The 22,197-nt window shown below is 51.6% G+C and overlaps 2 protein-coding genes across 59 annotated transcripts in view; one reads left to right on the top strand and one right to left on the bottom strand.

Moving 5' to 3' along the window:
• Nucleotides 1-1,375, bottom strand: part of SUGP2 (SURP and G-patch domain containing 2) — a 37,653-nt gene extending 36,278 nt beyond the window's left edge. For 19 of the 49 annotated variants that reach the window (XR_014837354.1, XR_014837356.1, XR_014837355.1 and 16 more), the window contains exon 1: nt 972-1,037. Coding sequence is in view for 5 of the 49 variants with exons in the window: in XM_085012179.1 (XP_084868305.1) it covers nt 1,024-1,054 (31 nt within the window). In the remaining 44 variants the exon portion in view is untranslated. Of the gene's footprint in view, nt 1-566 lie in introns of all 49 variants that reach the window. The other 30 variants (XR_014837350.1, XR_014837352.1, XR_014837351.1 and 27 more) reach the window with 3 other exon arrangements.
• ARMC6 (armadillo repeat containing 6) lies at nt 1,149-20,877 on the top strand. Of its 10 annotated transcripts, none has more exon segments than NM_001243929.1 (8): nt 1,169-1,470; nt 8,687-8,856; nt 10,258-10,340; nt 14,547-15,120; nt 16,827-16,972; nt 17,653-17,784; nt 18,399-18,536; nt 20,122-20,875. In NM_001243929.1, coding segments are annotated over 7 exon segments (1,407 nt in total). In that variant the 5' UTR covers nt 1,169-1,470; nt 8,687-8,735; the 3' UTR covers nt 20,335-20,875.
• Nucleotides 20,878-22,197: the final 1,320 nt, after the last annotated feature.

Raw genomic sequence — 22,197 nt, 5'->3', positions numbered from 1 at the left:
GACAGAGCAAAGAAACTCTGAGAGCAGACTTCCCCTCTGACAGAGAATTCTCAGTGAGTGAGTGGAGAAGTCCCTGACCAGTGACAATGACCTACTGACAGAGCTTACTCTGTGCCAGGTCCTGCTGCAGGGGAGGGAATCCCACAAGCCCATTTACTTCTCACACCAACCCAGGAAAGAAGTGGGTCCTATTATGAATAAAATTATACAAAAATGCAAAAGGGAAATTCAGACTCAGTGACCCATGCAAGGTCAGGTAGCCCAGACTGGAACCTGGCACACAGGGCCCTGGTGGTGGGGACAAAGCCCTAAAGGCTGAGTAGAAAAAGACTGAAAAACAAAACAGGGGAATCCAGTAGCAATGTCCTTTACCACCAAGATATCCCTTCCATCTTGAAATCTCCAACCTCAAAACCCAAACTTGTTTCTGCCTTATACTCATTTCTTATAATCATCACCTCCTTTTCCCATCCTTCAGCCCTTTTTCTGAGGCACCCCTTGCTCTGTGCTATCGAAGGGGAGGGTCTCCCGGCCAGGTGGCCCGGGATCAATTCAAGTGACCTAACCTTTCTGAGCCTCCACTTCCCCACCTATAGAATGGGCAGCTCATGATGAGGAGTTGCTGTGGGGATGGAATCGGTTAAAAAAAAAAAAAAAAGCAAACAGCCGAATTCAGCGACCCGCCGCCGTTACTGTCCCACTAGAGGGGCTGTTCCAGGCTCAGGCTGAATGAATGAACGAACGAATAAACCCCTTCGGGAGCGGCCCGCCTCCTCTCAGCCTCCGAAGATGAAGAAAAGGGGGCGTCAGGCCCGGGAGGCCGCAGACCGCCCCCCAGGCTGACGCGGCCGCCGCGCAGCCCAAGGGCCGAGCCCGCTGCGCCATCGCGGGGACCCAGGGTTCCCGGTGTTGCGCCCAAGCCCCACCACCCCGGGGTCCACCCGCAGACGACGCCCGGGCCCGGGCCTCACCCCGAGCCCACCGCGCGCGGAGCCGCCCCCGCCACCGCCTCAGGCTCCTCACCCGCCGCCGCCACCGCGCGAGGCGGGGACATGCAAATGAGCCAACGGTCTCCGCAGCGCCGCGCCGCGCAGGCGCAGGCCGCCACCGAGCCGGGATGCACGGACGCAGGCAGCGGTCGCCAAACCCTTCTGCGCAGGCGCACTGCCTGGTCTTCGGGGCGGATACTCCCGAGGCAAAAAAATTTGTCTGCCGGCGGCGGCGGTAACGGGAAGCAGGCCGGAAAAGGTGGCAGAGACGCCGCTGCCTCACACCTGTTGGCTCTCTTGGCCTTACCTGTACCCGCGATCACCCTTGGTCACCCAGGGAGCGGTTCTCCAGGCTGAGAGGGGCCGAGGCGAGGCGGCGCCAGCGCGCCTGCGCGCGTACGGCGGCCGAAAGGGACCAGCGGCGCTGCAGCTGGTGACAGCCGCGAACCCCACCCTTTTCCCACGTGGCCGGGAAGACCGGGTGAGAAGTGGCGACTGCCGAGCCCCCTCGCGCGCAAGGCAGGGAGTGGACGCCGTGGGGTCGGACTAGTGACCGTGGCGCGGCCTTCAAGGACTTGGTTTTGGGTAATGAAAGACTGTTACGGAAGCCGCCAGGAGACAAAATTACCCACTTCCTTGCTTTTCGCTTTCTTTTCATTTATTCATTCTTTCAGCACCTGTATATGTACTGAGTGACTGTTGCATGTCCGTCCCCATGCTAGGCTGGTGGGGGTGGGGGGATGGAGGAAGGTGTTTAACAAAAGGAGCTCCAGCTCTCATGCAGTTAAATTTCATTGGGGGAGGAGGCTAGACAGCAAAAGCAAATAAATAAATGAACTATTTCGCTCCATGTTGAGATAATGTTAAAATTATAAAAGAGTGATGTGATGGGAGAGCGGGGGATGCTTTGACCAGAGTGATTATGAAGGCTGTCCCTTGGATAGCTGGGAAGAATGAGAAAGAAGCAGGGAAGCACAGGTGAGAAGGTCCCGGTAGGAAAAGTGCTGGTAAGGAGACTGGCTTTGGTTTTGGTTTTGGTTTTGGCTGCACCCATGGCATGCGGGACTTCCTGGGCCGGGGATAGAACTCCCGCTGCCACAGCAGTGCCCCAAGCCATAGCAATGACAACATGGGATCCTTAACTGCTAGGCCACCAGGGAACTCATGGGTCTTGTTCTCAAAGGTTGGAAAGCCACTGCAGAATTTTGAATAGGTGAGTGAGGTGGTCCCTGAGCTTTCAAGTCTCTCTCTGGCTGCCTTGTGGAGAGTAGAGGCTCTGGGTATGGCAGGGAGAAAGCAGGTGAGGCCACCTGAACCAGGGTGGGTGTGGCAGGTGAAGGGAGAGGAATCATGCAGAGTCCTTGGCTCATCAGGACAGTTTTTTTGATAAGCAGAACTGTGGCTTTAAAAGGGAAGCTGGCTGTCAGTTGGGAGCCTTGATGACTCCCTTCCCCCTAACATGCCTTGGATGCAGTACCAGAGCTGGTAATGCTTTGTCTCTCCTCTTCTGGCTGAGGCTATTCCCCAGGTGGCTCCCAGGTGACCATTCCCAGGCACCATCTTTCTCATAAGCTCCAGATCTATACTTTCTTTCCTTTCTGTCTGTCTGTCTGTCTGTCTGTCTGTCTTTCTGTCTTTCTGTCTTTCTTTCTTTTTTTTTTTTTTTTTTTTGTCTTTTCTAGGGCCGCTCCTGTGGCATATGGAGGTTCCCAGGCTAGGGGTCTAATTGGAGCTGTAGCCACTGGCCTATGCCAGAGCCACAGAAACGTGGAATCTGAGCCACATCTTCGACCTACACCACAGCTCACGGCAACACCGGATCCTTAACCCACTGAACGAGGCCAGGGATCAAACCCGCAACCTCATGGTTCCTAGTTGGATTCGTTAGCCACTGAGCCACAATGGGAACTCCAAGATCTGAACTTTCAGTCTGGCTCCCAGCGCTGGGCTGGATCTAGGGGACCCTGAAGGTCTGGCCTAAGGGCTGGTCCCAGAGCCAAACACTGACCCCTGCAGCTCAGGGCTCTTAAGTCTGGACAGAGGGAAGTTCTTGGGGCAGAAGGAGCCAAAAGTACACCGGCTTTGTCTGAGTGGTCAGGGAAGGTTCCCAGGAAGAGGCAGTCTAGGAGGACTGGTGGGAGCTCTGCAGAGGACCCAGGTGGAGGGAAGGTGTTAACGAGACAGGAAAGGGTGATAGGGTCCTATCCAAGCCTCTTACTGCCTGTGGACCTGCAGCAGGTTCTTCCTTTCTCTGAACTTCAGATTCTTCATCCTTAAAGTAGACGCAGTGATGTTCCCTTTAGGGCTGTGCTTCTGTGATGGAAAGGCCACTCACCATTGGCGCATTTGGTCTGAAGCATGGCCAGGGTGATGAAAGCAATGTCTGATGGCTGAGCCAGGAGCAGGGTCCCTCTAGCAGCACTCAGCCCAGAAGTTCCCACCCCTCAAAGCTGACCAGGAACTCTCCACTACCAACAGTCCAGGTTCCCCACGAGAAACTTTTTATCTTTTTTGTATGTGTGTGGCCCCACCCACAGCAAGTGAAAGTTCCCAGACCAGGAGTTCCCGTCATGGCGCAGTGGTTAACGAATCCGACTAGGAACCATGAGGTTGCGGGTTCGGTCCCTGGCCTTGCTCAGTGGGTTAACGATCCTGCGCTTCCGTGAGCTGTGGTGTAGGTTGCAGATGCGGCTCGGATCCAGCGTTGCTGTGGCTCTGGCGTAGGCTGGTGGCTACAGCTCCGATTAGACCCCTAGCCTGGGAACCTCCATATGCCGCGGGAGCGGCCCAAGAAATAGCAAAAAGACAAAAAAAAAAAAAGAAAGAAAAAAAAAGAAAGTTTCCGGACCAGGGATGGGACTGCACCACAGAAACAACCTGAGCGCTGCAGTGACTACCCCAGATCCTTAACCAGCTGTGCTGCAAGGGAACTCCAGAAACTCTTTATCTTAAAACAGAACATCCTTAAGCTTTTCCTTCACTTTTGATCTTGGAAAGTCTTAACAACCCGTAACCAGGCTCCCTGATTCTTCACGGGAATAGAGAGGGGGGATGTCTGTGAGGGAGTGAGGGAAGATGTTTGGTGCCCCGCCCCCCATGAACTGGCTGAATTACTTCTTAAGCAACAAAGGAAAAGAACAGCTAACTGATGTTTATTGAGCTCTGTGCTAAGTCCTGTTCTTAGTGCTTTGTAGGAACTGATTGTGTGAATTTTCACTGCACCTCTATGAGGTAGATTCTGTGCTTGTTCCTGCGTCACACATGAGAGATTTGACCAATAGTGAGGTTAAGTGGAGGGCCTGGAATTTGAGCCCCCCTGGCTGATCCTGGAGACTATCCTCCCTCCCCTACCCCCGCCCAAAGTATCTACACAAACACAGATGGAATACTCACATCCTGTGCTACCTCCACAAAGAGAAGTGAGGGCTTTAGTGGCTTGTTTCTCACATGGCCCAAATTTTCACATTCCCATGTCACTGTCCTAGTACCCGCTGTGCCTTTGTCCTCCTAACACACTTTCTGTGCTTTTGGTGATGCATAATTCTGGAATGGTACCCAAGACCAGAAAAAAACACAAACTGTCTTAAAAGGCAATATTACAACAATCAAGAAAATCCATCATGTACTGTATGTTAGAAAACAGTATTGTATCCATGTTAAATTTCTTGTGTTAAATTTCAGTCATTCTGTGAATTTATAATCCTTTTTTCGGGAGAGTCATGCTGACATCTGCAGGAGGGAAGGGATCTGAAGAATGCCTGGAGAGTGCTTTCAGCCGATGTATATGTCACACTCTCATAGGCACTCACTCACTCATGTAGAGAAGTTAACATGGCAAAATGGTAATTGGTGAAGTAAGAGACCCTTCTGTGTGTACCCTATACAGCACACCTTGTACTCTTCTTGTAAGAAGTGATGTGGAGTTCCCATTGTGGCTCAGTGGTTAATGAAACTGACTAGTATCCATAAGGATGTGGTTGATTCCTGCCTTGCTCAGTGGGTTAAGGATCCAGTGTTGCTGTGAGCTGTGGTGTAGGTTACAGACGAGGCTCAGATCCTGTGTTGCTGTGGCTCTGGCGAAGGCTGGCTACAGCTGATTGGACCCCTAGCCAGGGAACCTCCATATGCCTCCGGTGCAGCCCCAAATGAAAAAGAAGAAGTGATTTTTTTTTTTTTTGGTCTTTTTTTTTTTAAGGGCCGCACCCGTGGCATATGGAGTTCCCCAGGCTAGGGCTTATGTCACAGCAACTTGGGATCTGAGCCTCGTCTGTGACCTAAAACCACAGCTCACAGCAACGCTGGTCCTTAACCCACTGAGCAAGGCCAGGGATTGAACCTGCATCCTCATGGATGCTAGTCAGATTTGTTTCCGCTGAGCCATGACGGGAACTCTAAGAAGTGATGTATTTTAAGTGAAAACTTGACATAATTCCAAGATATGAAATGTAGTTTTGCTGCAATAAACAAGGTAGATATAATAAAACAAATGAAATTTTAAAAGTTGTTAACCTCTGTTAGGCTCTTGGCCTGAGGCTGGTCCCTCCTCACTACAAAGAGAGGGTGGAAGTTCCCGTTGTGGCTCAGCAGGTTAAGAACCTGACCAGTATCCATGAGGATGTAGGTTTGATCCCTGACCTCACTCAGTGGGTTAAGGATCTAGCATTGCCGGGAGCTGATGTGACTTGGATCCCGAGTTGCTATGGCTGTGCAGCTGTAGCTCTGATTTGACTCCTAGTCTCGAGTGCGGCCCTAAAAAGATAAAAGAAGAGAGAGAATGAGTGGCAGATATTAGCTGTTAACAAACTGCTTGCACCCTGGTGACCATCTTGTCAAGATCACTGGTTCTTTTACTGAAGCTTTTGTCTCATTTAACTCTATGATCTGTCCCCAACCTCCTAAAGGAAAAGGCACTGTCCAAGGTGCTGGGTCATGTAACTACTGATACTATCCCTTGCACTCCAGTGTGTACCTGTGCTGGATTTCCCTTTTTTTTTTTTAAGTTATTCTTTTTTTAAAAAAAATTTATTCGAGTATAGTTGACTTATAAAGTTTTCCATTTGTTTTTTATTTTTTTAAAGTAATGTTTGTGGGGTTTTTTGTTTTGTTTTGTTTGCTTTTTAGGACTGCTCCCACGGTATATGGAAGTTCCCAGGCCTGGGGTCGAATCCAAACCAACCTACTCCACCGCCATGACAATGCCGGATCCTTAACCCACAAGCAAGGCCAGGGATCGAACCTGCATCCTCATGGGTTAGGGTTAAGGTTAGGGTTAACAACTAGGGTTAGAACTAGTCAAGTTCATTTCCACTGCCCTGCAACTAGAACTCCTTGTTTTTTATTTTTTTATTTGATTTGAGAACTTGGTTTTTTATTTTCTTATTTTATTTATTTACTTACCTATTTTTGCTTTTTTAGGGCCACACCTGAAGCATATGGAAGTTCCCAGGCTAGGGGGCATATCAGAGCTATATCTGCTGGCCTATGCATAGCCATAGCAACACTGGATCCAAGCCGTGTCTGTGACCTACACCACAGCTCATGGCAATGCTGGATCCTTAACCCACTGAGCAAGGTCAAGAATTATACCCGTATCCTCATAGATATTAGTTGGGTTCATTACCGCTGAGCCACAATGGGAACTCCAATTGTTTTTGATTTTTAAATAGAAGAGTACTTTTCTCTTTATTTTTCTTTTTTCTTTTTTGGCTGCCCCATGGCATGTTGTGTTCCTGGGCCAGGGATCAGATCTGAGCTGTGGTCTTAACCTCGGATCCTTAACCCACTTTGCTGGGCCAGGGATCTAACCTGCATCCCTGTGCTCCAGAGATGCCACCAATCCCAGTGTGTCACAGTAGGAACTCCAAAGAGAACTTTTTCATTGAGCTGTAGTTTGCATACCATAATATTCACCCACGTGAAGCGTGCAACTTGGGGTTTTTTTTGGGGGGCGTTGTTTATTTGTCTTTTTAGGGCTGCACCCACGGCATATGGAAGTTCAGGCTAGGGGTCAAATTGGAGCTATAACTGCCAGCCTACACCATAGCCACAGAAACAGCAAATCAGGTTCTGAGCTGTGTCTTTGAACTACACCACAGATCACATCCAGATCCTTAACCCACTGATCAAAGCCAGAGATTGAACCTGCATCCTCACGGATACTAGTTAGGCTCTTTTCCACTGAGCCACAATGGGAATTCTGTAGTGATTAAAAGTTGCTTAACCACTAATTCCAGAACATTTTTATCACCTCAGAAGGAAACCCTGTACCCATTAGTAGTCATTCCCTAGTCCCCTACCTGTTCACCCCTCAGCCCCTAGCAACCACTCACTAATCTACTTTCTATCTCTGTGGATTTGCCTGTTCTGGACATTTCGTATGAATGGGTTCATACAACATTGTGGGCTATATGAATCCTGACTCTTAGTCAGTGTGTTTTGGAGGTTCGTTCACATCGTAACATGCGTCAGGGCTTTGTTTTTTATGGCTGAATAATACTCCATTGTATGGACACTCCACATTTTGTCCGTTCATCTATTGAAGGACCCCCAAGCCTTTTCATTGTTTTTGTGGTTTATTTGTTGAAAGCCCTAGGTATTTTTCCTGTAGCTGAGGCTGCCTCCTTTGTGGGGATTTTGCAGATCATATCCCTCTGATATTGGTTGACTTGTCTCTTTGTCCTCAATTTCCTATAAACTAGTCAACAGCTCTAGAATCTTGCTGCTCAGTATGGCAGCCACTCATCACACGTAGCTATTTATATTAAAATGAACTAAAAATAAAGTACATTCAGGAGTTCCTGTTGCGGCTCAGTAGGTTAAGAACCCAACATAGTATCTATGAGGATGCAGGTTTGATCCCTGGCCTCGCTCACTTGGTTAAGGATCTGGCATTGCCACAAGCTGCAATGTAGTTCACAGATGTGGATTGGATTGTTGTTGCCATGACTGTGGCATAGGCTGACAGTTGTAGCTCTGATTTGATCCCTAGCCCTGGAACGTCCATATGCCACAGGTGTGGCCCTAAAAAGAAAAAAAAATAACAACAACGTACATTCAGTCTCTCGATTGTATTAGCTACATTTTAACTGCTAAATCCCATATGGGCTGGCATTCAGCAAGATGGACTGAGATTTGGGTCTGAGTTTTCAGCAAGATGACTTCACAAGTGCATTTTGTGCTTGTTGGGGGGCAAGTTTAGTTGTGTTTCTCTTTTGTTGACCTGAAATCACACAGTGGGCCTAGATACTGTCCACCCATTGTCACGTTACAATTTTTTTTTTTTTGCTTTTTAGGGCCATGCTTTCTACATATGGAAGTTCTCAGGCTAGGGATTGAATCGGAGCTGTAGACACCAGCCTACACCACAGCCACAGCAACGCCAGATCCTTAACTCACTGAGTGAGGCCAGGAACAGAACTTGCATCCTCATGGATTCTAGTCGGGTTTGTTAACCACTGAACCAAGATGGGAACGCCACCATTCTCCATTTCTTAAGTAAAATCTGGTGTACTACCTGCCTCTTCTGTACTTTTAGACATTCTGTGGGTATTGAGATATCACCCTTTCCTGTGACTCAGGTCATAAGAATTTTTCCAGGATGGTTTTAGGCTCTGGCCCCTTGTAGCTGCTCCCTAAATGGTAGCCAGGTTCTCAGTTGCCATCTCACCCTCAATGAAGCTTTCTTCTCACCTTCTCAGCTTGGGAGCATCTGTTGGGCACCTTTGGCCGCACACGGAGGAGCTAAAGATGGCCTCCAAACGCATCACTCAAGAGACCTTTGATGCGGCTGTTCGTGAGAACATCGAGGAGTTTGAGATGGGGCCAGAGGAGGCAGTGAAAGAGGCTGTGAAGCAGTTTGAATCACAAGGTAGGGCAGTGGAGCTTGGTCTCAGCGATGGTCGGGCTCTTTGCCACACAGTCGCCTCCAGTCTACAGCTCTTAACCTGCAGGAGTGATGTCCTGCCCTGACGCCATCTCTCCTAGCATGACAGGCCTGGCCCTGTCCCCTCTCTGCACTCTGCCCCAGGCAGCTGGCCACCCACTCCCACCTCAGTGCTGCCCACACTCTACTTGCCTGGACCTCACCCTGACATCCAAGGGCTGGGTCCTTCAAAGTGGGTCTCGTTTACACTGTCACTTCTTTGATGAGACTTTTCTTTTTTCTTTTTTTGTTTTTTAGGCCACACCTGCCGCACAGGGAAGTTCCCAGGCTAGGGGTCAAATTGGAGTTGCAGCTGCTGGCCTACACCACAGCCATAGCCACGCTGGATCCGAGCCATATCTGTGACCTATACCACAGCTCACGGCCATGCTGGATGCCTAACCCACTGAGCAAGGCCAGGGATTGAACCTGCATCCTCATGGATATTAATCAGGTTCTTAACCCACTGTGCCACTACAGGAACTCCTGAAGAGACTTTTCTTGACCACCTCCCAAGAAACAGGGCCACCTACCTCCCTGCCCCACCTGCACCCCAGCTTGTGTTCATGGAGGCAGAAGGAATGTTGGTCACCAGGTGGCATTCGCAGGCTGGGCCGTGGAGGAGAGCAGTTAAGAGGGAATTCTCCGCGATAGTGTGGGCAAAGTTAGGAGACCCTGCCAGCCACATCCAGGACCTCCCCGCTCCACAACAGGCTATAGCTGGGGATGAAGGTCACCTGACAGAGGCAGAGACAGGAAGCTGGAAATGAACACACTGCCCTCCCACTCCTGCCCCTGATCTCAAGTCCCGCTTCCCATTGGTCAAGCCCACTCAGATGCTGGAGGGCAAGGGAGCCCTGGGATCCAGCTTTAGAGGTCAGAAGCTGGCCTCTTGGGCACCGAGTAGGGTATAGACACTGGATAGGAGCTGGAGGGGCACTTAGATGTGTTCTGCACAGTGGGGGCTTCCTTTGGGTGTGCCGGTAAGGGCTGAGATGCCGCCTGGATGAAGAACAATGGGAGCCCCCAGGGAGAAGGCCATGGGTTCCCCTCCCCTCTCAGCCCACTAGACAGAGTGTGTCCCTTACTGCAGTGCTGTTGTGCAGCCTCGCAAGTCCTCTGCTTCCTTTGACTGGACGGGGCTAAGGTGCAAAGACCCTGCCCTGCATCCTGGTATGGGAGTGGCTGCTGGGCCCTGCCCAAGAGGGCGGGGGTAGGGTAGGGAGCTGGGCAGATCTCTGACGGCCTCCAGAGTAGGGTGGTCCCAGCTGAAGAGATATGCTGTGTGACTCAGGCCTATAGGGGTGATGGCTGCCACTTGTTTCCTAACTCCCCCCTCTGCCGCAGGGGTTGATCTGAGCAACATTGTAAAGATGACGCCGAAGGTGTCTGCAGATGGAGCCCAGGAGCCTATACATGACATCCTGCAGGTAGGAGAGGGCAGCCCACATGGGTCTTACAGGTATGGGCCCATGTCACCCCAAAACTCTGTCGGGGGCACCTCTTTCCTTGTTCCCAAATGGCAGGCACAGACTTAGAAGATCTGAGCCTGCCCAGGGAGCACAGGTGAGCCTAAGTTTGCAGCCAAAGCTTCCTGAGTCCATGCCTGAGGGCCTCTTGGGGGGCCACCTTGCTCTGCCCTCCCACCCAAGTGCCACATTCTGAGATTGGAGCTGATGGGATGGACAGGGAGTGGCTAGCACTTGGGGCCTGAGGGGCGGACAGCATTCATGTTTGTCCTGGTGTTGAGGTGAAGGATGACTTGAAGGAGCCCCTCTGTGGTCTCCTGCCTACTGAGTTTGCTCAGAAAAAATCAACAGGAATCCCAGGACAAGAGTGGGATCATAGTAAGGCTGTCACTTTTTTTTTTTTTTTTTTGTCTTTTTGCTATTTCTTGGGCCACTCCCACGGCATATGGAGGTTCCCAGGCTAGGGGTCGAATCAGAGCTGTAGCCACCGGCCTACGCCAGAGCCACAGCAACGTGGGATCCGAGCCGCGTCTGCAACCTACACCATAGCTCACGGCAACACCGGATCGTTAACCCACTGAGAAAGGGCAGGGACCGAACCCGCAACCTCATGGTTCCTAGTCGGATTCATTAACCACTGCGCCACAACGGGAACTCCTTTTTTGTCTTTTTAAGGCTGCATCCGTGGCATATGGAGGTTCCCAGGCTAGGGGTCCAATCAGAGCTATAGTTGCTGGCCTATGCCACAGCCACAGCAACACCAGATCCAAGCCGCATCTGTGACCTATACCACAGCTCACAGCCATGCTGGATCCCCCACCCACTGAGCAAGGCGAGGGATCAAACCCGCATCCTCATGGATATTAGTTGGGTTCGTTACCGCTGAGCCACGTTGGGGACACCAAGGCTGTCACTTATTGAGCACCAACTCTTTACTGGCATGTTACAGCCTATCCCTGTAGCACTTAAGCAAACCTGAAGTAGATCGTGTCATCCCTGGCTTGTTTGCTTGCTTGCTTTTTTTGAATTTTTTTTATTTTATGGCCACACTCACAGCATATGGAAGTTCCCAGGCCAGGGGTTGAATCCCAGCCACAGCTGTGGCAACACTGGATCCTTTTAACCCACTGCGCTGGGCCAGGAATCGAACTTGGACCTCAGCAGCAACCCAAGCCACCGTGCCACGGTGGGAACTCTATCCCTGGTTTTCTGATGGGTTGTTATCCCCATTTAACAGATGGTAAAATTGAGATCCAAAGGGAAAAAAAAATGACTCACCTTGCAGCCAGAAAGCATAGTGACAAAAGAGGAGGATAAAGGAGGTGGCCCTGGGTGTGAACCTAAGGGGACTCCCTCAGTACTTGTCCTGTTGTAACTGGTTTATTTCACTTAGAATAATGTCATCAAGATTCATCCATGTGGTAGTATTGTCAGAATTTCCTTCCTTTTTTTTTTTCCCTTTTGGCTGCCATGCGGTATAACAGAGTTCCCGGGCCAGGGATCAGATCTGAGCCACAGTTGTGGTTTATGCAGCAGCTTGTGGCAACACCAGATCCTTAACCAACCATACAAGGCCAGTGATCAAACCTGCGTCCTCATGGTTAATAGTTGGGTTCTTAACCCGATGAGCCACTCCTTCCTTTTATGGCTGAATAATATTTCATTGTGTGATTACATATATATGTATAAAATATGTATATAGTCTTTTTTAGGGCTGCACCCACAGCATATGGAAGTTCCCAGGCTAGGGGGTCTAATTGGAGCTGTTGCTGCCAGCCTACGCGACAGCCATAGCAATATGGGATCTGAGCCATGTCTGAGACCAAGCTCATGGCAATGCCAGATCCTTACCCACTGAACGAGGCCAGGGATTGAACCCACATCCTCATGGATACCAAACAGGTTCGGTACCACTGAGCTACCAGGGGAACTCTCACATTTTTTTTCCTGGCTGCACCTGCAGCATGTGAAAGTTTCTGGGCCAGAGATGGAACCTGTACCACGTGAAAGTTTCTGGGCCAGAGATTGAATCTGCACCACAGCTGTAACCAGAGCCACAGCAGTGACTACCCGAGATCATTGACTTGTTGAACCACAAGGGAACTCCTAATACACATTTTGCTTATCCGTTCATCCACTGATGGACACTTAGGTAGCTTCTGCTTTTTGATTGCTATTAATAATGCTGCTGAGGGAGTTCCCATGGTGGTGCAATGGAAACGAATCCAACTACTATCCATGAGAATGTGGGTTTGATCCCTGGCCTCGCTCAGTGGGTTGGGGATCTGGCGTTGCCGTGAGCTGTGGTGTAGGTTGGCAGCTGCAGCTCCGATTTGACCCCTAGCCTGAGAACTTCCTTATGCCACGGGTGTGGCCCTAAAAAGCAAAAAAGCAAAACAAAACAAACAAAAAATGCTGATGATGGATTTCCTTGGTGGCCTAGCAGGTTAAGGAACTGGTGTTGTCACTGTTGTGGCTCAGGTCACTGCTGTGGCACCGGTTTGATCCCTGGCCTGGGAATTTCTGCATGCCATGGATGTGGCCAAAAATTTAAAACAAAAAGCCAAAAAAATTAGTAGTAATAATCCTGTGAATATGAGTGGGCAAACATCTCTTTGAGACTCTGCTTTCAGTTCTTTTGGTTATGTACCCAGAAGTGGAATCTCTTGCTGGATCTCTTGGTTTAATTTTTTGAGGAACCACTGTACTGCTTTCTACAGCAACTGTACCATTTTATTTTCCCACCACCCGGGCAACAGGGTTCCAATTTCTCCAAGTCCTGGCCAACACTTGTTATTCTCTATTCATTTGGGGTTTTTTTTAATAGTAGCCACTTCAATGGGTGTGATGATGTCATGTTGTGGGGTTTTATTTGCATTTCTGTAATGATTTGTGTGATGTTGAGCATCTTTTCATGTGCTTAGTGGCCATCTGTGTTATCTTTGAAGAAATGTCTATTCAGGAGTTCTGTTGTGGCATGGTGGGTTAAAGACCCGGCATTGTCACTGTATCAGCCTGGGTTACAGCCTGGCATGGGTTCAGTCCCTGGCCTAGAAATTTCCATGTGTCACAGGCACAGCCAAAAAAAAAAAAAAGAAATGTCCATTCAAGTAACGTATTCTGGTTTTAACCTATTTATTTATGTATTTTTATTTATTTATTTTTTTAGAGCCACACCTGTGGCATATGGAGATTCCCAGGCTAGAGGTCTAATGGGAGCTGCCGGCCTACACCATGGCAACACCAGATCCTTAACCCATTGATCGAGGCCAGGGATCGAACCTGCAACCTCATGGTTCCTAGTCAGATTCATTTCTGCTGCACCATGACAGGAACTCCTGATTTTAACCTATTTCTTACTAGTCTGTTTCATAACATATACTCAGTTAAATCTACAAATCTGAACTCAGTGAGACTTGACCGACAGGCATTCTTGTCTTCCATGGCAATCAGGACCAAATCAAAGCCCTTTGGGCTGATGGCATCTGTAGACCCAGCCTCCCTAGGGCTGGGATGCAAATGATGTCATATGCTATAGGGGCATGTGTTCATCTTGAGCTCAAGCTGAGGCAGGTCCTAAGGCCATGGCATTGAATGGAAGCTAGACTTGTCTGTCCTGTTCAAATTGTCTTCACTCATTTTACATTTTTCCCCAAGGGGCTTAGAGTTGAATATAGGTAAAACAACCGTGTCTGTAGCTCCTAGGTAGGGACACTGAGATGGCGAGGCCAGTCTCTCTCTGTTGCCTCTCAAGCTTAATACTTTTTTTTTTTTTTTTTGGGTCTTTTTAGAGCTGTACCCACAGCATATGGAGGTTCTCAGACTAGTGGTTGAATCGGAGCTGTAGCTTCCAGCCTACACCACAGCCACAGCAACGGATCTGAGCCACATCTGCAACCTACACCACAGCTCACAGCAAGGGATCCTTAACCCACTGAGCGAGACCAGGGATTGAACCCACATCCTCATGGATGCTAGTCAGGTTTGTTAGCACCTGAGCCATGATGGGAATTCCTCAAGCTTAAGACTCTTAAACAGGTGTAGAAGCTGCCACAGAACTTCCGCCAAGGCCCAAATCTCAGGGAGGGAATCTCACAGGGGTGCAGCACTGTCACTGTGACCCTCTTTGGACTGAGCTGACACTGAGGTTTCTCCTCTGTTCCCTAGGCCCTGGATGACCTGCAGGAGTCCGTGGCCCACTCTCACCCCCAGGAGGCATCAGCCCACCTTGCCCGCTTTTGTGAACAATGCAAGCAGCACAAAGCCTGTCGCTTCCTGGCAGCCGAGAAGGGGGCCTACCCCATCCTCCTTGCTACCTGGAAGTTGGCCGCAGCAGGTGACCCCGGCCTCCTGATCCAGGCCCTCAATGCCCTGTCAGCCCTGACTGAGGGCCAGCCTGACCTCCTGGACACCCAGGGCCTGCAGCTGCTGGTGGCCACACTGGCTAGGAATGCCGACTCAGCCAATGTGACCAGCTCTGGGATCCGTTGTGTGCGCCATGCCTGCCTAAAGCATGAGCAGAACCGGCAGAGCCTGGTGAAGGCTGGTGTGCTGCCCCTGCTGACCGGTGCCATTTCCCGGCACAGGCACTGTGCTGATGTGGTCAGGGAGGCTTGCTGGGCCCTACGGGTCATGACCTTTGATGATGACATCCGTGTGCCCTTCGGCCATGCCCATGACCATGCCAAGATGATTGTGCAGGAGAATGGAGGTTTGAAGGTGCTCATTGAGGCTGCCAAAGGTAGGAGCCAATGTGGCAAGAGTGAGAGTCAGGGAGGGTTATGACTGCTTCAGGCATGGCTGGTTCCAGGCTGTGCTTGTCTGTCAGTGTGGTCCTATCTGCATGGCAGCCCTAGCAGAGCAGTGTCCTTACTCCTGGTTGTTCCAGTAGAGTTCCAAGCCAGCACTCACTGGCCAGGACCAGGTCCCATGTTCATCTCAGAGCCATTTGGGGAGGGGGCTCAGCCCTGTGCAATAACACAGACTAAGAGTGGAGAAGAGTGGCTCCTCAAGGAGAAAAATAAGGCTGTTGACTCCCAAAGATAGGAGGGTGTTGCTGGCACCATGGCCACTCCCAGGCAGAAGTTTACACCTTGGTTTACACTTGGCCATCAGTTCTTCTGCATGTCCATGTGCCTAACTCAGGGGTGACTCTGATGAGCCAATCACAGTCACAACACTGATGTTTGTGTGTGAAAGCCCCTGTCCCTAGTCCACTGCATCTACCGGAAAAGGCCTGACTAGGGCCTGGTGCACAGAAAGTGCTAGAGAAAGGAGTTTCCCTTTCCAGCCTGCCCTGTGGCTCTGTGGCCAGGCCCATGTGTGTGACTCTGGCACTGTAGGCAGGGGAGGTGGGCCTGCCTCACACTCCCCTCCACACCTCCAGAGAGGGCGAAAACTGGTCCTGACCATCTGCAAAATTGGGCTGCTTTTCCTAGGGTTAGTTTGCATCTTCTGTGTTTATTTATAGGAGCTCAGACCAGTTAGGGTGCTACCAGAGAGACAGAACCAATAGGATATATACGTGTGTGTGTGTGTGTGTGTGTGTGTGTGTACATACAGAGAGAGGTTTATTGCAAGGAACTGGTTGTGGGGCTTTTGAGCCTGAAATCTGTGAAGCAGGCTGGAGGCTCAGGTAGTTCCTCCTCCTCTGGGAAGCCTCATTTTCCTTCTTAAGGCCTTTAGCTGATTGGATGAGGCCCACCCGGACCATCAAGGGTCATCTCTTTTACTTAAAGTCAGCAGGTCACAGATGTTACCACATCTGGAGAATACCTCCACGGAGTAGTGTTCATGGAGTCATTAAAGGCAATGGCCTGTCCACAGGGACATACAAACTGACCATCACTGAGCTCTGTGTCATCATGGCTCTCTGCACTCCTCCACTCCCCCACTCCTGCCACAGAGCCCTAACCCTCTCCTCCCCACCATCAGTCTCAGTTGGGCGTCTCCTCCTTGGTGCCTCTGAGCTTTATCCTCAGCATCTGTGTCCAATTTTGCCCCAGTCACCTCTATCCATATGTCCCTCTGCAGCTTCTAGGTGTCCTGTTGCACTTAGAAAGGTCATTCCCAACCCAAGATCATAAAAATAGTCTCAGATGTTTTATTTTAGCACTCTTATGGTTTTCTTTTTTTAGTCGAGATCATCAGTTAGTCTGGAATTTATCTGGGACATGGTAAAGGGGGAGACACATTCCCATATCTTCCCTGGCAGCCAGCAGGGGGCGCCACAGGCCCATGCAGGCCCCCCACCTCCACACCACCCCACCCCACCCCGGGGTTCACTGGAGCCTTCCTAATGCAGGTGGGCATCCTGCCAGGAAAAGTGGCCCGGCTTCCCTGGTGGAGTGGAATTCAGGATTCCCATTTCTCCCAGGACAGCTGGCTCTGAGCCGAGGCTGGTTCGCCCCCGCCTCATCCCGGCGGTTCCTTCTTCCCTCTCTGCAGCATTCCCTGACAACCCCAGCATCCTGAGTGAGCTCTGCAGCACCCTGTCCCGCCTGGCTGTCCGCAATGAGTTCTGCCAGGAGGTTGTCGACCTTGGGGGCCTCAACGTCCTGGTGGCCCTGCTCGCGGACTGCAATGACCACCAGGTGGGCATCCAGAGTTGTCTTAAGGGGCAAAGTCCCCTTGCCCAAGTTTCCAATGGTCATTTCTCTCGACATGGGGCGGGGAGGAGTGGGAGGGGGACGGGCAGTGAATTCTGTCCCTTTGGGCCCTGCTCAGCCACGCAGGCTGAGTCAGAACATGCTGGCCCTGGCTACTGAGCCCAGAATCAAAGTTCAGTTGACCCATGAGAAGGAACTTTAAAGTTTAGGGGGAAAACAAACCCACCCGCCCCCTCTCACTGTACTTTAGCACCTTTGAATTTTCAACCAGGAGCGGGAGGAGCAGAGTGGGTGGTCAGAGATTGGCACTGACCCCAGCTCAGATGTGTGATGCTGGAGTGAGGCCCACCTGTGCTGTGGCTGCTGGCCTGAGCCACATGCCCTTCAGTGGTGGTGGGGGGTGGAGGGAGTAGCAAAGTCATCCAAACCCCTGGCCTGGATACAGGTGGCCAGAGCCTCCAGATCCACCTCCTGGAGCTTCCCCTGCCTTCTCTTTATAGCAAGTGACAGCCCTGCTGTTCCCTGCCACTTGTTGTTCAGAGAGCAGACGTTAAAGCAGCCCCAGATCCTCCCTTGAGACCCCCCTGCCACAATCTGGAAACCAAGTAGTTAGTGCTGCTTAGAAGAAGGGAGCTGGAGGTGACCCGTGTGTTGCCCCCATTCAGGACCTTGTGAAGCAAGTGCTGAGTGCACTGAGGGCCATTGCAGGCAACGATGATGTGAAGGATGCCATTGTGCGTGCTGGCGGAACAGAGTCCATTGTGGCCGCTATGACTCGGCACCTGGCCAGTCCCCAGGTATGCACTTAAGGGCAGGATGGGGGTGGGGGGACATGTGAGGTGAGGCAGTATGGCTGGAGTCCCAGATCAGTATCTACATCTACACAGGGGTCTTTCCCATCTGAGGCAGGGCCAGGTCTAGGGTGAGTAAGAGAGTGGCGGGGAGTTCCCTTCATGGCTCAGCAGTTAACGAACCCGACTAGGATCCGTAAGGATGTGGGTTTGATTCCTGGTTTCCCTCAGTGAGTTGAGGATCCAGCGTGGCTGTAGCTGTGGCGTAGGCCAGCGGCTACAGCTCCGCTTCAACCCCTAGCCTGGGACCTTCCATATGCCACAGGTGCAGCCCTAACAAAGTTAAAGAAAAAAAAAGAAAAGAAAAGAAAAGAAAAGGGGGTGGGGGCAGGGTGAGTGAGGGCTAGGGTGGGGGCAAGCAAGGAACCTGGGGCCAGAATGTCACCCCAAGAGCTTGGATGATGTACCCTGGCATCATTTCTGTTATTTCTGGTCCAGTTTTACACATACAGGCTGACAGTGGTCTGTCCAGGTGAGGTTGCAGGGCATTCACCTGGGGAGCTGATGATGGTGGGAGTCTGTCTGCCTCCCCTCAGCCATCCCTGTGACCCACCCCACAGGTGTGTGAGCAGAGCTGCGCAGCCCTGTGTGTCCTGGCTCTGCGCAAACCAGAGAACAGCCGGGTCATCATGGAGGGCGGTGGGGCCCTGGCTGCACTGCAGGCCATGAAGGCACACCCGCAGGAGGCTGGCGTTCAGGTAGGCATTGGGACAGGAAGAGGAGACAGGAGCCTGGTGGGCAGGTCGGGCAAGAGGCCAGAATGCAGGTTAGGAGGGTTTGGTGTAGGATGCAGAGCCTCTTCGTCCCTGTTCCATCCCCATCATGAATTAAGCCTTCATGGTCTTCTTCTTTCTTAGCCCCTGATGTCCTACACCTACTTCCCACCTCCAGAAATGCTGAATTCTGCCCACTGTTTTCTCCTTTCCTGTTCCTTGGCTTTTTTTTTTTTTTTTTTTTTTTTGGCACACCCAAGGCATGCAGAAGTTCCCTGGCCAAGAATCAAATCCTTGCCATTGCAGTGACGATTCCAGACCCTTAACCACTAGGCCACTAGAGAACTCCTCCTTTCTCTTCTTGCATTTTATCTTTTCCATTCCTGACAGTCTCTTAGGGAGATCTGGGGGGAAGGAGTAGGGATATTGGGGGGGACTAGCAGATGGGGATCTCCTGAGGTTTGGGGAAGGTTCCCTGCCCTACCTTAGGCTGCTGCTTTGTGTGTTTTGGGTTTTTTTTTTTTTTTTTTTTTAGGGCTGCACCCACAGCATATGGAAGTTCCCAGGCTAGGAGTCGAAACAGAGGTACAGCTGCTGGCCTGAGCCACAGCCACAGCAACTCAGGATCCGAGCCACTTCTGCAACCTATGCCACAGCTCACGGCAACGCCGGATCCCCAACCCACTGAGCGAGGCCAGAAATCGAACCCTTGTCCTTATGAATCCTAGTCAGGTTCGTTAACTGCTGAGCCACGAAGGAAACTCTTGCTGCTTTTTGTTTTGTGTGTGAAACCGCTGTCCACACCTTGCTGTGGAGTCAGTAAAGCTGAAGTGTAGACAGGGCAAGGCACAGCCCTACCAGAAACCTACACTCCTCCCTGTAGTGGCCCCCAGGGCGCTCCCTGCCTCCCACTTTTCATACCCTCCCGGCACAGGGGCCTCCTTGTCAGTCCTGAGACATACCAGGCCTTCGTTCTTGCTGGTCCCTCCTCCAGGATGCTATTTCCTTGGCTGGCCCGTCTCCTGTCCACTCTGGCCAGGCAGGTCCTCACACTCACCTGCTTCTCGTCTGCTGTCTCACTGGTGGTGGACGCCATGGTGGGATGCTTCTCAGCACCCACTCTGGGCAGATACACAGAGCACAAATGTTGACTGGATGAGTAACACTATAATTGACAGCTGGACCCTGAGTACAACCCCACTCTTCTCACTGTCTCCCTGCCCTCCTCCCCTGCCACCTGGCCAGGCTCTTGCCAGCATCAGGGGATATTGCTTGGAGACTTTGGGTCCCAAACCTGAGGGATCAGCCACACTCACCAAAGCACTTGGCTATCCTGAGCTTCAGTCTCCTCACCTGGGAGATGGGAGGATTAGTCCTGCCTCCCAGGACTTCCACAAGGATGAAGTGAAGGCATGAATCTAGCCTGATGAGTCATAGCATCAGCCCCTGCTGAATGTTGGCTGCAGTCATGTTGTATTATGTTGAGGATCCCAAGGTCAGTGTGGACCATCCTCGAGTGCCCCAGCCCCCTGCCAGCTCACAGCCAGCCATCTTCTGTTCTCCCTTCTAGAAACAGGCCTGCATGCTGATACGAAACCTGGTGGCCCGCAGGCAAGCCTTCTCACAGCCCATCCTGGACCTGGGGGCTGAGGCCCTCATTTCTCAGGCCCGTGCCGCCCACCGTGACTGTGAGGACGTGGCCAAGGCCGCCCTGCGGGACCTGGGCTGCCACGTTGAACTCCGAGAGCTGTGGACTGGCCAGAAGGGCAACCTGGCACCATGACCCCAGGCTCAGGCTGAGCTGTGACTCTGGGTGAGTCACGTGACTCAGAAACAGTTCAGGGTTGGGGTGGGGGCAGGATTAGATTCTCTCCCCCATCAACAAGAGGTGTTTTCTGATGGGTACCAAGTGTTGGCCAGAGAGTGGGAAGGGAGCATCAGGGAGGCACCTACACAGCAGAAAGCAGCCCCTGGTTCCCAGCCTCCCTGCATGCTGGTCCCCTCACCGCTGCAAGCATCAGGATCATTTGTTCTGTGCCGCCCTACCCCACACCGCCTCCTAGTAGAAGTGGTCCCTGAACATTGCTTAGGGCCAAAGGTCTGCCTGAAATAGGGAAACCATACTGGCCAACCTCAAAGCAGGGCAGGGATCCCACTTCTGTTGCTACATGCCCGTTCTCACTCCTACTACTGTTTCTCTCACTTGTGAAATGGATCACAGATGCCTGGCTGTGCTGAACAGAGGGCAGGGACCAAGGCTTGTTTGTCACTCTGTGTCCCAGGCAAGCCAGTGTTGCCTGGTAATAAAACTGTTGGTTGAACAATGGAGGAGTCTATTCCATAGCTGTGGGGCATAGGGGCTGCAGCCAGTGGCTCCAAGGAACTGGGGTGGGGTGCATGTTTGGGGCGGCCATGGGTTTGCTGAGGAAAGCAAAGGGAAACAACCTGGGAAACATGATTCACTGTCACCTCAGAGGGGTGGGCTGCCGGGGTCATCCTCAGACTTGGGATCTATGAACAAGGTCACTGTTTCTGAATGTGCGTTGCCTTGAGGGGGCTGGGGTGCCCACTATCTCATCCACCTCAGCTCTGTGGTCTTGAGCTGGTGATGTAACCTCCCTGAGCCTTGATTTGATCCTATGGGGAATGGGGAGGGGAGAGAGCCCCCTCCAAGGGGTGTGGGAGCAGAGCTGGGCACATGGGAGACACCCAGTGTCTAGCTTCAGCACCTGACTCACCCCAGGAGAACTGTCCTACCCTCTCCTGGCTGAGCACGTCAAGGTCCTCACTCCCTGGCAGCCCGCCTTCCCTCTCTTAGCCTCAGTTTCTCCATCTGTGAGATGGGCATCACTGTTGCCACCCCCAGTGCCCATCCCCACAAGTGTTTTTGGGGAGTCCCCAGGCAGCAGTACCTGGCACACCCCAGCTCTTCTTCTCTGCATTCACCCTGGGAGCCATGTTGGGGTCACCTGGCAGCTCGAACAACCTGCATAGCCCAGTCAGGGTCAGGGCAGCCTCAAGCCTCTGGTGGGCTCCAGCCCACACATTAGGAAACCCTCTTTCCTCTTGGAGCCCCCAACCCCCTGCTTGTCATTCATCTCTTCTAGACTGAAGAGTGAATTCTGTCCTTGATATCAGCTCAAACCCTTTCCCAGAAGGCTCCTGGTTTCTATGGAAATTGGCCCATGTGAATAGCTATTACGGGAACATCACCCTGGTCCCACTTCCCTGTGGTGTTAAAATCTCCCCTACCCCCAGCAGGGGCGCCATGCTAGCTCAGTGGGGCTGATGAGAACCTCTGATCTGATCACTCAGCCTGACCTCCCTCACTGGGGACTCAGCCAATGTGTAGAAGGATCCTATATCTGTTCCAGGTGGCCCTGACTTGACTTCTAGGTTGGCCACCCATGTGACCTTGAATCAGTCCTGTGACCTTAGAGCCATCCTCAGACCCTGTGAGCCTCATGTTTCTTCATCTGTCTCATGGCAGGATGGGGGTGCTTCCATTTCTGGGGAAGCCTGAGAAGTGCCAGCCCTGTTTGTAATTCCTGCCTCAACTCTGCTCTCAATCTGCTGTGGCTCCCCATTGCCCTCCCCATAAAACCAAACTGTCCTCCAGGACCTGCCTACCTCCCAACCTCATTTT

The sequence above is a fragment of the Sus scrofa genome, chromosome 2 (genome assembly GCF_054392235.1).
Source record: "Sus scrofa isolate SSC_HxYL_T2T_F1_AM1 chromosome 2, Sscrofa_HxYL_maternal_Yorkshire_Landrace_v2.0, whole genome shotgun sequence".
NCBI classification, from domain to species: Eukaryota; Metazoa; Chordata; class Mammalia; order Artiodactyla; family Suidae; genus Sus; species Sus scrofa.
The sequence above is the reverse complement of the archived record's forward strand: the minus strand, read 5'-3'. Positions and strand labels throughout refer to the sequence as shown.